This window comes from Apis mellifera, linkage group LG3 (assembly GCF_003254395.2).
Source record: "Apis mellifera strain DH4 linkage group LG3, Amel_HAv3.1, whole genome shotgun sequence".
Taxonomy (NCBI): Eukaryota; Metazoa; Arthropoda; class Insecta; order Hymenoptera; family Apidae; genus Apis; species Apis mellifera.
The window spans coordinates 5,493,603-5,508,378 of NC_037640.1; the positions used below are offsets into that span (position 1 = coordinate 5,493,603).

The 14,776-nt window shown below is 30.9% G+C and overlaps 3 protein-coding genes across 11 annotated transcripts in view; 2 read left to right on the top strand and 1 right to left on the bottom strand.

Annotated features, from left to right (window-relative positions):
- Nucleotides 1-1,135: 1,135 nt before the first annotated feature.
- On the top strand, nt 1,136-2,700 carry LOC410952 (dehydrogenase/reductase SDR family protein 7-like). 2 transcript variants are annotated; one of them, XM_394428.5, is made up of 6 exons: nt 1,142-1,452; nt 1,559-1,702; nt 1,767-1,986; nt 2,064-2,148; nt 2,218-2,378; nt 2,462-2,698. In XM_394428.5, the coding sequence occupies exons 1-6, from the start codon at nt 1,309-1,311 to the stop codon at nt 2,659-2,661; spliced, it is 954 nt and encodes a 317-aa protein (XP_394428.1). In that variant the 5' UTR covers nt 1,142-1,308; the 3' UTR covers nt 2,662-2,698. The 2 variants fall into 2 exon arrangements, with proteins under 2 accessions (XP_026295327.1, XP_394428.1); XM_026439542.1 differs by having other exon boundaries at nt 1,136-1,452; nt 2,064-2,378; nt 2,462-2,700.
- Nucleotides 2,701-4,193: 1,493 nt separating this feature from the next.
- Nucleotides 4,194-6,243, bottom strand: LOC408748 (transmembrane protein 11, mitochondrial). Its single transcript, XM_006560922.3, has 3 exons — nt 6,100-6,243; nt 5,106-5,323; nt 4,194-5,025 (listed from the first exon to the last, which is right to left on the bottom strand). The coding sequence occupies exons 1-3, from the start codon at nt 6,120-6,122 to the stop codon at nt 4,739-4,741; spliced, it is 528 nt and encodes a 175-aa protein (XP_006560985.1). The 5' UTR covers nt 6,123-6,243; the 3' UTR covers nt 4,194-4,738.
- Nucleotides 6,244-7,124: 881 nt separating this feature from the next.
- Nucleotides 7,125-14,776, top strand: part of osp (outspread) — a 185,459-nt gene continuing 177,807 nt past the window's right edge. For 3 of the 8 annotated variants that reach the window (XM_026439344.1, XM_026439340.1, XM_026439345.1), the window contains exon 1: nt 7,125-8,544. In XM_026439344.1, coding sequence (XP_026295129.1) covers nt 8,404-8,544 — 141 coding nt within the window. In that variant the 5' untranslated portion in view covers nt 7,125-8,403. 8 annotated transcript variants of the gene reach the window in all.

The following is a 14,776-nucleotide window of genomic DNA, read 5'->3' on the forward strand; positions in this document are numbered from 1 at the left end:
TAAATCATCAGATATAGATATAATCTTGCGTAGTCATTTCCTTATGTATAGTGAAATCCAATAATTGATATCATTTTTCAAAGATTGTTTTTTAGAAAGTAATATCAAGTTAAAAACTATATGCAAAATTAAAGATATTTTTATAAATATCATTAATTATAATATTAAATCATAAATCAAAATTCTTTTTTTAACATTAAAAATAATATAGATCTGAAACAAAAAAATTGTTTAAAAATATTTTTATGTATTTTGTTCTGTTATATTTACCAAATAATTTATTGAATTATAAAAAGTAACAAAATAATTTTTTAAAATTATTGAAATAGCATCTTATAATTTTTATGTATTTAAATAATAAAAAATTATTACGAAATGTATAACCATAGATAAAATATACAATAGATATAACATCTTATGAAATTTCATGTCTCTTATTCTGAATATCGATTTCAAAAAAAATCTTTTATATTTTCCGCAATTTATTAAGATCAATATAGAAATTATATTTTTCATTTTCGATTCAACAATTAATTAAATAAATCATTATCTATAAAATTATAAATATAATAAACTTATAAATAACTTTTCTTTTTTTATTCCTTTATTAATTTCAAGATTCTTAAAATAATTCTTAAATTATTGGGACTTAATTTTTAATTAAAGTTAATTTTTAATTAAAAATTTTTAATTTTTAATTAATTAAGGATTAATTAATTATTAATTATCAAAATTTAAACTAAAAATTTATTTGAAGTTTTTAGTTAAATAAATCATTATCTATAAAATTATAAATATAATAAACTTATAAATAACTTTTCTTTTTTTATTCCTTTATTAATTTCAAGATTCTTAAAATAATTCTTAAATTATTGGGATTTAATTTTTAATTAAAGTTAATTTTTAATTAAAAATTTTCAATTTTTAATTAATTAACGATTAATTAATTATTAATTATCAAAATTTAAACTAAAAATTTATTTGAAGTTTTATAATTTTATGAATGAGAATATTCCATCGATAATATCTAAATAGATTTTGTGATTATTTTAGCCCAAAAAGTGAATTAAATGTTAAATCTATATTATATTTTATCTATGATATAATGTAGATAAATTATTAATATTATGTATTTGCTTAAAATATTTAAAGATTAAAGGTTAAATTTTAATTATAATGTGTACATATAATTTGCATTCTCTGATGTATATTCTCTGATGTAATTATTGATGTATATTATTACTTTAATTTCGTATAGTTGTATCTTAGTTATATTTTAAAGTTGGTTATATAAAAATATTTGAAAATATGACGGAAGAATCTTTAAAAAGTTGGCGTCTTATATGGTGGTTATTTAAATTATTTGGATTTCCAATTACTATTCCATGGTTGATATATCATTTCCTTGATATAATGCAACAAAAAAGAAAAAAAAAAACACTCAATGGAAAAGTAAATTATATAAATATCATATAAATATAAATAATTATATATATATTCATATTATATAAATTCATATTTTATAAGTTTGATAATATTATTTTAATTTAAATTTTAGGTTGTAATAATAACTGGAGCCAGTTCTGGATTAGGAGAAGCATTAGCACATGTTTTTTATGCTTGTGGTTGTAAAATTATTTTGATTTCTAGAAGAAAAGAGGAATTGGATAGAGTGAAAAATATTTTAATGAATACCCATGTTGTATGTTTATATTTTTTTTACAAAAACATTTAAATTTATTATTGATCATTTAACTTTATTTTAGACAGTACCAACTTATCCTCCAGTAGTTTTACCAATAGATATAACTAATATAAATAATTTACAAACTGAAATTACAAAAATAATAGATATTCATGGAAGAATTGATATTTTAATTAATAATGCTGGTATTTCTTATAGAGGTGAAATTATTAATACTAATATGGATGTAGATATAAAAGTAATGCTTACAAATTATTTTGCTCAAATTGCTTTAGCAAAAGGTAATCATTTAATATTAATATATGAAATTTATTTAACTTACATTAAAATATATATTACATTATATATAATCTTATAGTTATTCTTCCATATATGATAAAACAACAGTCAGGTCATATAGTATGTATTAGTAGTATACAAGGCAAGATTTCAATTCCATACAGGTTGGAATATTTTATATTTATATTTAAAACTTATTTTTCTTTAAATTTTAATTTATATAATTCTAACAGATCTGCATATGCAGCTTCTAAATATGCATTACAAGCTTGGTGTGATTGCTGTAGAGCAGAATTACATGATCAGAATATAAAAATTACAATTGTTAGTCCTGGTTACATAAAGACTTCTCTTTCTTTGAATGCATTAACAGGAAGTGGACAAATTTATGGAGGTTTGTAATTGAGAAACTTATCTTATTATTAAATCTTATTAGAAAAATTATCAATATTACAGTAATAATAAATATTGTTACAGTAATGGATAAAACAATACAAGAAGGATATTATCCAGAATATGTAGCAGATCGTATTTTAAAAGCAGTATTAAAAGAAGAGAAAGATATTTTAATAACACCATTCATTCCAAAAGCTGCAATGTATTTACGCACATTATGTCCATCATTATATTTTTGGATAATGCAGAAACGAGCTAAAAAAACAAAGGAAAAAGAATGATAATATTTGATTATTATTACAAATAGAGTAAACTGTAATTTAATTATTTATTACATTATCTTTTATACAAAGTATTTTGTTTTTATCTTTGTATTTATAATATTTTTTGTTATTATTTCATTGTAATTAAAACGAAATATGAATTAGAATAAATTCTATTTTATATTAAATGTTATTTACGAAGGGAAAATAATTTTATAAAATCTATTGAACAAAATTATCCAAATTATATTTTATTATTATGCCACACAATAGTGGAATATGTTTACATTATATACATTTTAATACTACATAAGTTTTAATGGAATTGAGACAAGCACATTATGTGTTAAGTGTCATGTAAAACCTAAAAAGTCAATTATTGAATTTTATAAATATAATAAAAGCTTTAAAATAAAAATATTAGCATAAATTTTGAGTAAAAAAATAAATGCTTGGATAAATGTAGAGAAATAGAGACTTTTTAAGTTGTAAATGACACAGAATAGTGAATTTACTTAACATACCATCCATCAAATCATTATCCATATAATATATATTTTATTGCATATCCTTTTATGTATATACAACTGTATAATCAGTTGTATTATAACAAATATTTGGCTAATTGAGACATTTAAAATATGATATATAATGTACAGTGATTGATACAAACATTGCTGTCATGGCAGGATTATCAACACTTATTCAAGCTTTTATTATTTGTCAGTAATATATCCTGTAAATTTTTTAATTTAATTTTTTATATTACTATTATAAAGACTAATTGACGTTAATGTAATTAAAAAGAAATATACAAAAACACACACTATTTTATCTGAATATAATTGAGTGTTTGTTTATATTATGCATAAAATATAAACATATAATATACATATAATTTTACTTGAATTGATAAATTTTTTTTAAATTTATTAACGAAAAACATGCAAAAATAAATTTTTTATTTCGACATAAAATATTTTAAATTGTTATATATTATATGTGCGCGCGATATTATTTTTACGATGTATACGAGATCTATAATATATAAACTTAAAAGACAAATATTAGAAAACATGCAAATTGAAATAAATTTTAATTTTTTATATTAAAAAAAAAATATACAATATTTATTTTTAAAGTAATAAATTTTCTTATATGTGATGTAAATAACAACTTGTATGTTATATAATTGTAATAATAATTGTAGATGTTACTATATTTTATTTATATGTACAAGTAATTGCAAGAATTTCTTAATATACTATTTTACTTAAAATTTCTTTAAAATTTTCTCACATTATATTATGCAACATTTGTTATTATCATTTATTTAGAGGAATGTTTATGACGTTTATTTTTGATATCTCATTTGTCTATATATAGCATGATAAGAATCTTATATAATCAACGAAAGTTCTGTGTATTATGCTTATTAAGATTTTTGCCAAACAAATTAAAGTGATACATATTCTTGCAAATGTTATTTATAATTATTAGTATGTTTCTTATAATGGGCTACATCACTGGGTGAGAAAATCTAGGCAACATTCTCTTTAATACATCATATGCAGTGTATTCTATCTACTTTATTTACAATCTAAAAATATATAGTTCTCTCTAAATCCAACTTTCCAGGTGTATGGTAGTAATTTTGCATAAATCTAAGAACACTTATGTCAGTATTTGTATCACTTAGGTGATGTGTGAAAATGACCATGTCTTTTTTGCATTTTTAGTATTAACTGTGATATAATTAACAAGATGGAGATCATAGAGTAACAATGTAGAGTCATAAGAAACATGTTTTAGATTGAAAATGTTCTTAGAACAAACTTTTTTTAATTTTTTTTTTATATTTTTCCTTTTATTGTAAAATCAGCATTCACCTGTGAGGTAGTGTCAAAACATAAAAGAAATATAAACATTAAACAAAAATAGGCTTGTGTGACTCAACAATCCCCACTAATATACATAAAATTATAATTCACCGATTTTTATGCTAGGCCTTGTTACGATCATTTCAATGTATCGTATGGCCTACCTTACTCTTTTTTTACAACTCAGATTCTTACTTTCTTGACTGAAAAACATTTCACTTAAATGCTTGATAAACTCTCCAGGCACTGATGCTGAGAGCTACCAATGTGATAGTTGTATGTAGAATTCTTCTTCTTGTATCATCTTTCCTTACAAGAAATGTTGGAGATGATGGTCCTAAAACAGCTAACAATTCTACATGTGGTAGCTTGCTTGTGTCAGTCTCTACTTGATATTGGCAACAAGGATCAAATTGCCAAGAAACGGTATAAAGTCCACAAGATATTACTGATATAAAACCTAATGGACCACAAATATAGGGCTGATCACCCCAAATCAAACCTGTAAAATATACATACAATATATTTTAAATAAATAGTGATATTTATATATATGTAAAATAAAATATAAATTTTAAAAACCTGTAGTTATGGCAGCAAGACCACACAATGTTGCAGTCTTATGAAGACAATTTCCTACTGCTATCCATCTAGAGGTTTCATCACCTAATTTTGATGGTTCAATAACAATTAAACTGCATTCAGATTCTAATGCTCTTTCTAATTCATATTCAAATGTTTCATGTGCATTTTCATTATCGTATACTTCCTTGATGATGGCAACATTAGAGGAATCATCCCTATAAAAAAAATATAAAAAATATAAAAAATTCATATTTAATTACAGAATAGTATTTTATAAAAATAATAATTTTAATATTATTAATATATTTCTTTTAAAATAATATTATATATTATATATTATATTATATTATTTTAAAGACTTATTTAGTTTATTCATTTAAAAATAAATAAATATATTTAAAAATTTAATATATAGCATATACATATATGTATGTATATATGTATATATATGTTTACATATCATTTATCTAACATTTTTAAGCTATATGATCTTTGTCATAAATTAATTCTTTTGTATGTTATATAAGATGTTGATTGGAGTTAATCAGTATTCTATTTGTTTGAATACAAACATACTTGTAACAGAAACAACAATTTTATTCTTGTTATTATGTATATAAATAATTTATTGAAATGTAGTTAAATTTGTCAAATTAATATACATTTTAATGATTGAAAAATCTTAGTGAAATTGACAGGAGATAAAAAAAATTTATGAAAAAAATGACTATAATATTTAAAAATAGTGTATTTTTAATGTGAAATTATTTTCAATTTTGTCTTAAAATGGAAAACGGGTTAGTAAAACATTCATAGACATTTAGCAGAGATTATGAAAGATTAATCTTTAGAATTCCAGGGAATGGATATAAGGTTAATTTTATTTCAAGATATGTATTATATCATTATATTACATTAGAATATATATATTAATACTAGTCATCAGTATTAGATTTCGTATAAAAAGCCGAAAATAATTTAGCCTACGAACCTGTCACCAGCTTCATCTACCATCTTTACAGTCAGTCTTCCAAACACTGGAACGCTGGTCTGGATGAACCGGAAAAGAAATCTTGAATATCGAACCGGATATAAAAATCAGCTGATTCAATTTAGGCATTCGCATGAGTCAAGTCGTAGATTGCATCTTGAATTTATTCAAATGTGTTTTTTCATAATGTAGAAAATATCCCATTACTTGATTACGTTTAAAAAGAAAGAAAGATTAAGATTATATTATCCTCATTTATAATTATTATATAATACAATCAGAAGAATATTTTTTATTTTTGTCATTTTATATTTATGTGCAAATTTTGTAATTAATTATATCAGATACATATTTTTCATATATATTTTTACGTAATTTTATATTTCAAAGTTAAACAAATATTAATCTTAAATCAGTTATAATTTTATTTTTTCTGTTTTAAATTGATATGTTCGTTATATTATATTATATTAAAAAATATTACAATATTAAAAAATAATATTAAATAGAATTATTATTCATATTATCATATATTTTCATATTACATATAATATATTTAAATTTTTTGTATTACATTCATATTATATTATATTATATTATATATTTTCTCTAATATAAAATATATCTTGTATAAAAAATTAATATTTATTAATTAATCGTATTTAATTCTACTAATTTTTATAATATTTATTAAAAAATATTTATTTACAAATTTATTTTATAATGTTAATTAAAAGATCAAAAATTGAATAAAATTTAAATAAATTATGAATAAATATTAATTATTTTTTTGAAAGAATAATATGTATGTTCGTTGAACAATCAATTCATTAAAAAAAAATTAGATAATGAAAATATGCAATTATTATTGCATAATAATAAAAAAATAGATAAAAGAGAAACGCGAAATTAATTGAAATTCTTACGCCGGCGCTATATTCCAGTAGAAGAAGGAACTAGTTTGGCGCTGGCGTAGTATCGTATACAAGAGGCGTGCTACGGTCGATCGAGCGAGAGTGAGCGCTGCCGGTGGCATAGAGGCCGAGTTAAACGGGCCAGATCGCAGATGGACGTCCGCGGGAGCGTTCTGTCATGGAGAGCACAACGCGATGTGCCGTAAGTGTGCTCAAGTATCGTTGTCGTCGTGGTCGTTGCCGAAGTAATCGCGTGTGTAATATTTCAAATTGTATCATAGGTTTATCACAGTGACAATCGATATATTTAGGCGTGCGTAAAGATCGTGGTGCTCGTGGTGCTACTATCGGTATATCGTGAACTGTGGCAATCGAATAATTGTATCGCAGCCACGTCTCTATATATCCAAGACATCTTCATCAATCTTCAGCGATTAAAAGAAGTGATTCTTTGTGAATCGAATAATCGCATCTACGTGCGATTAACGTTCGATTCATCGAACAATCGATAAATCGGCAAACGGTGCTGTGACATGTTAACTGAGGTGCATGCCATTGTGTCTAATAATAGATTCGTGATTCGAAGTATCGCATATAATCCACGTGTTCGTTTCGAAGAGCGTACGGTATTCAAATATTGTCAACAAGTTCGAAGAATAGTCACCTGCTACGTAGCATTTGGACAACCGTTTCGTGGAATTGAGTCAATGTCGACAACGGTACGCGTGTTGTTACCGCGTGACATAAAGGCATTGTAAACACACAAGTACGAGACGCATTTCGTTTGTATACATTACGAAATTTAAACGAAGTCGAGCACGTATATTCTTCGTAGAACGTAATGTAAACAACAAGCAAAGAAACGGATCGAAGTTTTTTCCGGTTACGACCATTACAAATATACTATTTATATACATTGGCAATATCTACGCAATATTTCGCTTTTCGAGAATCGCAAGCGACGCTTCGATATACAATCGATTTTCGATAGTATCACGAACCTGGTCACATGGTACAAACGAAATCGATTGCGATTATAATCGAAAACGTATCGTTGTCGATCGATTGCTCGATAAATGTCGATCTTCATACGAAACAAGAATACGAAATCCTGTTAACTCGATCCGTTAACGTAACGGACACGCGAAGAATAATCGCGAAGACTGAATTGTTTCGTAGCACATTTTTATAAACGAAATCGTGTGTAAATCAAATTATTTGGTGGTGATAAGGAATTGTATCAAAGTTTACGAGATATATTAATCGATCGGGCGGAATCAATGCGTTCTCGCTTCTCGAACAGCGGTGTACGACAGTGACAAATAAAAAAGGGAGTGAGAGACGAACGATGCTGCTGTCCGGTTGTCGCGGTTAATTCGCACGTGTCGCGATGTCGGGCGGCACGGCGGGCGTCCGTGGCACCGGCGCCGAGTGCAGGAAGTTCGCGCCGAACATATTCAACAAGAGCAAGTGCAGCAGCTGCTTCAAGCAGAAGGAGGAGCACAGTGCGGAGGCTCTGGAATGCAACAGGGTGAGTTTTGCTTGATGGACTCTCTATCTTTCTCTTTTTCTCTCTTTTTCTCCTTTGCGTGTGTCTTTCTCACTTTCTCGTATGTTCTCTCTCTCTCTCTCTCTCTCTCTCTTTCTTCTTCTTTCTTCTTCTTCATCTTTATCTTTCGTTCGTTGCGTATCTATCTTCGTCTCAGTCTTACGCGTGCGTACTCGGTCCATCTCGAGCCGGCATTTTGTCTTTCTTGCTCGCTCACGAATTTTTTGGTACGATCCGGACCAGGCAGAAGGACGAAAGTCCTGTTGGTATTATGTAAGATGAACGCGTGTACGATGAACGCGATTAGTCCGCGGAACGAACGGTTTTCAGCAGACACCGTACCAACATCTCTTTTCAGTTTTCGTCACGTTCAAATAGCGGTTCGTTTCTCGTGAAACTGTACGATTCACGTTCGTACGTGACGTTTTGTAGGCGATTATCTTGCAATTAGATTCCATTTATGTTATTATATACGATCGACATACGAGAATACGATATTAAACTTATTTCTTTTCTAATAAAAATTCATTTCAAACATATAAAAAAATTACATATATAAAATGTTTAATTTGACATTGGATTAAAAAAAAAAAAGAATGGAACATAAGCGGGATTCAAGGTTGATGAAGATAGATGGAAGAAATTATTATTGGCGGAGGCGTTGAGGGTTTTTCAAGGTTAATCTTGATCAATCGGATAAGGCTATTCAAAGCGTATCTTTTTAAATAGACCGAAGGTCGATAATCATAAAATCATTTTCTTCAATGCTACAGGTCGTTAAACTTTTTTCTTTTAAATAAAGAAAGATAAAACATATCTTCAAATCTTGGAGATTTCTCTTATTTTCCATCATCCAAAGATCCCCAACTCGCGTTTCGATTGAATCGTAATTTACAAACGAATTCCCGAAAAAGTACGAGGCATAAATACGTGACACGCGATACAAGGGACGCGTTAAAAGAAGAAGAACAAGAATCTTTATAGTATAGTTTTCTTCCTTCTGCCGTGGTTTTTATTTATAACAGGGTCCGGCGCGCTCGTCGATGAGCAAAATTGCCTCGTAAATGCGGGGTCCCCAGAGGAATGGGTGGGGGTGGTAGGAAAATAAAAGCGTTAAAAACCAATTTACGCTACGGATCGTACGGTACCGTTGAAATACCAGCATCGCAACGTTATAACGTATATACGCGTATGTTAATATCGCGGAACCGTTCTCCGTTTAAAGTCCGTTCGATAAGACAACATTTATTGTCTTTGTCTCGTCTGGTTCTCTCAAGTTTCTCGGATTCATCGACGATTATCCGGTTTTTCTATCCTCGCCTCGTATTTCTTCTTACTTTTTACGCCGGAATCGATTGGAGGAAAGGGAAAAAGAAGGCTTTGAATAGATATAGATGCTTTTTGCGGTTACGAGAAAACGTATAGCCGATACGATGAACGACGAGCGGCGTTTCTGGTTCCCGCTAATGACACCGGGAAAATTGCACGTCGGGGAAATTTCACGCGGTTCATATTGATTTTATCTTTGCATATTTTTATCGGGAAATATTTGCCAAGTTTCGTGTTTATCGGATAATTTTATTTCGTTTATCTCGTTGCATGAAACAGTAAAATGTATATTGATTGGGAACGTTGAAGTTTAGAAAATTGAAATATTTTAAACAAGTTATTCTTTTCATACGTAAATGGGAATAAGAATTTAATCAAGTTGGTTTATTATTTTACGGTATTTTCTTAAATTTTCTTCTTAAACTTCAATGTGATCAATCAATTACAAAACATCAAAAAGTAACGTAGCAATATAATTTCAATTTATAACGGTTTCTTGTCTGGAAGTTGAATCTCTATCTAGCCTTTTTACACAATTCAACTATTATTCATCGAAGAAGTTATGAATTTGTTGATTTTTACGAATCGCGCAAATCACTCGATTATTTCATTCAATATAAATTTATGATTAATATCTATACGATATAAATTTATCACTTGTTGATTTATTAATATTATTAGCCAGAAGATTATCAGAATTTAATAAGTAGATTTAAAAAAATTACAAAAATTTCAACAAATTCAAAATATCAAATTCCACGGTGGAAAGAATATTGCCATTGCAAAATTCGCTATCGAATCTGGCTATGAGTTTCTTTCGAACATCTCAATTATATAATCCGCATGTAATAAATTTACAATTTTTCTCGAAAGACACGCGAAATCGAGAGAATCTCAATCTACGCGAAAACGAATCGAAAGAATACTTGCGCAACGTTAAGATAAAAATCTCGAATACGTAATATAAAAAAAATGGAAATAAGAGAGAAGGATTCGCGCGAATTTGAGGTATGAAGGGGACGTATTTCCTTTTTTTTTTCCTTCTTCTTCCCTCTTCCTTCTTCCTCTCCCACCCCGTTTTCGGCCAAAAGTCGGGGCAATTTTGTACACGGTACAATGGGACACGTTGCCGAGGCCGTTGCAAATTTCGGAATGTCGGCAGCCTTGCGACCTGTTCTCGGTGCATTCCAGCCGTCTTCTCGCGGCACCCCAACAGGGCCCTTTCCAGAGTTGTTGGCTTGTCGGCTTTCGCCTGGATGCGGTATCTCTGTATCGGTTTATTCTCCGCCACTTTGCCTCTCCGTCGCTCCCTCTCTGTCCAACCACCAGCTCGTCCGCCTCACCCCTCTCTCTCTCGCGCCCACTATCTCTCCCGTTCCACGGTGTTGTCCTCTCTCCCTCCCCTCCCCCGTATAACCGCAAATAACGAATGCATACGCAATCCAACCTTTCTTTGCCCCTCGGTCGCACGGTTCTTCGTCTCGTAATTTGACGAGGAGAGCCTCGAATCGAAGGAATTTGACCTTTTACTGCGTTTCTCGCGGCGGCCCTCTCCCCGAGATCGTTTCTACGAGTTACGACTATCGCGGAAGTGGAGGCTGATTGCGTGAATACCTGCGAAACGCGTGTTCCACGCCGATTCCAGGCCTCTTAAAAGGTTATACGAGCGATATCGGGGGGAGGTTCCATAGTATAGGCGTACCTGTTTCGGTTAATCTAGTTGCGTGTGTATACTCACGTTCGTTAAATCGTCGATTTTTGGAAGAAAGAAAACGGGTATCGAGATTGTTGTGAAATTTTCGTGGGGTATCCATTTCACTTGCTCCATTTATATCGAGCTTTGTACGATTTATGAAAGGAAAAAAAAGAAACGAAAACCGAGATATTGAGATTTCGAGTGATATATATATATAGTTTTCAAACGATTTTTCGTGTAAAGTGATGCCAAATGCTTGATACTTTGTGTTGAGTATTTGGTATCGAATTATTTTGAATATTATCACTGGGACTTTCGATCAGATAAGGGCAAGGTTCCTTACAAATTGAATTCTCATGATTTTTCCAAATCTGTCGATCGGTTTTTGTTCCCGGTTAGGGGGATTGTAATTAATAACGAGGCGTATTCGGTTTCGGTTAATTGAATCCTTGGATATTGTATTCTCATTGTCAATTTTAATATATTGTGTATCTCAGCGTGGTGTCTCGAGGGTGACGTTGTAAGTTTGTCGAAGCTCGAAGTCATCCTGTCGACGAGGAAAATAAAATTGCATCGCCTTTCATCGACTCCCTTTCACGTTTAATTATATTACAATAATGAATATAATACGACAAGGGTTGTTCCATTGTGTATCTGGGGCAAGATATTTTTCTTTCAATTTCTTCGTTCAATTGAAAAAAAACGAGACAATAACAATAATCAATTTACCAATCTTGCGCAATCGAAACGGAGATATTCCATTCTTAGAAAAACAGAAATTCGAATTTTACCGATAAATTATCCCCTTGTTCCCCAATTTCCATAGATTTCCCTCCCTCCCCTTATTAAAAATCGCCTTATTAAACGCCACTGAAGCGCGTAACCACGGATTATTGAACCGAAAATCCCATCGAATCGGAGAGAGATCGGTTTCTCGTTTAATTACGACTTTTCACGCGATTCGATCCTCGATTCCGCGGTTTAATCCCTGTGATCATCGACCACCCTTTCGTTCCGGGTTGCTCCACGTGAGAAAGTGATCAAAAGTAGCCGTGATCGAACGAGAGAGAGTCGAAAGAACGAGACGATTGATAAAGGATCCCTGCCCGTTGCGTACAGGGGCCCGTTGTTGTTTCTGGAGAGAAGAGCGAGTGAGAGAGAGAGGAAAGGGGTGGAAGAGAAGGAGGAGGAGGATAGGGAGCCCGGGGGCCGCGTTGTTCACGACCAACCATTATCGGTCCGCGGCTCCGTATTTTCTGTCCGATTACTTCTTCGTGAGCGCCTCGGTAAGTGGCCTTCGAGAAATAATTTCCTCTGGGGTTTCGTGGCCACTCGAGGTCCCTGAAATTTTGATCCGGTGAAACGATTTCGAGATGCCTTACGGTACCGATTCCTCCTCTCCTTCCCACCCATTTCCTTTACTTTATCCTCCTCCTTTCTTTCCTCACTTCTTCCTCTCGATGCTGCACCGCATAAGCTTGCGTACGAGGCTGTACACGTGTTTTCGCTATCGATTACGTTGGGATCACGTGTTCGAAATCCGGCGTGAAACGCTTCCTCCCTTCGGAGAGAAAAGAGATGTTTTAGTTTAAAGGAGGGTAATTTCATTGATCGAATTGGATTTTAAGTATTAAGATTTATTTAATATATTTTAGAAAGGTGTAGGAAGGGAGGAAGATAAATTAGATTTCGAATTTTTGTATCGAGAAAGAATAGATTTTGAAATACGAAATTTTGAAGTAGTTAAAGAGACGTTTCGAAAGATAATATATTTTATCTTCGAATTCTTAAATATTTGGAATATCTTAGGATATGATTCTTCGTGTAAAGAAAATTTTGGCCATTTTTCGGATTTTTTTGTTTCTTTAAATAAATTTCCTGTTCAAAATTTTCTTACTTTCTATTTAATAGTTTTAAAGGAAATTTCGTATATAATGGTTGAAGGGAAAGTTTGTTGGATATAATCGCGATAAATTAATTTCGCGATATATTTGCCAATCAAGTTAAACGCAACGAGTGGAGGATAATCTATCGCAATTGTGAATTGTTCGCAGTTTATCGCGAGTTTATCTGCCGTTGATGCTCGTCGATTGAAAACGGAGCCTGACAAGATCGAGACCGCGATGCTTCTGCACAGAAACGTAACGATACTGTTCGTACGACACGACGTTGTTTCCACCACGCACGCATCTCGGTTAATTAACGCGATTAATTCTTTCGATTCTTCGCGATTCTTCTGGTAATTAACGCGCGTTATTGCGCAACTATCCGTAACGATTTCCTTCCAGACATTTTTCTTATCGACCAGATCTCTCGACGATTTTCCTCGATAACGGGATTCGCGTGTGCATAAACACGCGATGAATTCGAGTATGGTTAACGCGATTGCGAATAAATCAGGAAATTTCTATCTTTCGTGAGTTTTTCGTGGGTGTTGTATTTTACGAATATATACGAATGAAATTTCGTCTTCTTTTAATTTATCGGGAATATCTCCATATTCAAGCATACGAAACATTTAAAGCGAAACCTGAAATTCAATCAAAATTAGCTTTAAAAGTTGTAAAATAGTTGTTGCATTTTATACTATCGATAAATAATTTATATAGAAATGTTACCGAGAAGAGTTCTCTTCGAAGTTATCCGATTATTATACAAGAAATTTGCATATTTTTCATAAATCAGAAATCAATATCCCCATGAAAAATTCGTTTTAAATCTTTCAATTCCAAATTTCCAATACCCTGTTCAAGATTATTTCATTCACGATTCCATCCACATCCTTAATCGTTTCATTAAGAAAACTCGAAAAAAAAATCCAATACGATTACGCGTGTTAGTAAAGCAAGGCTTCGTTTCGAAAGAAGAAAACGTTTCTAAGCCTCGTTAGAGACGGCAGCAACCCCTTTGGAAAAGATCCAATCGAAAAACTACACCCATTATTGTCAGGAAGGTTTTTATCAAGATCGAGCAATTTCCAGCGAGAAGAAATTTCGAAACGACACACACGTACGCTCTCTCAAAGATCACTTCGCTCACGATCCCGCATTCTCGAAGTAGGATCTTCTAATCGCCTCATTAGGAACAGTTGAATCGCGCGTGCGCATCTTATCCCGCGTTACAATTTATAATTCTGATGATTATCTTCGGGTATAGGCCGGCGGGGGACGCGTAAAACACCGTATACCG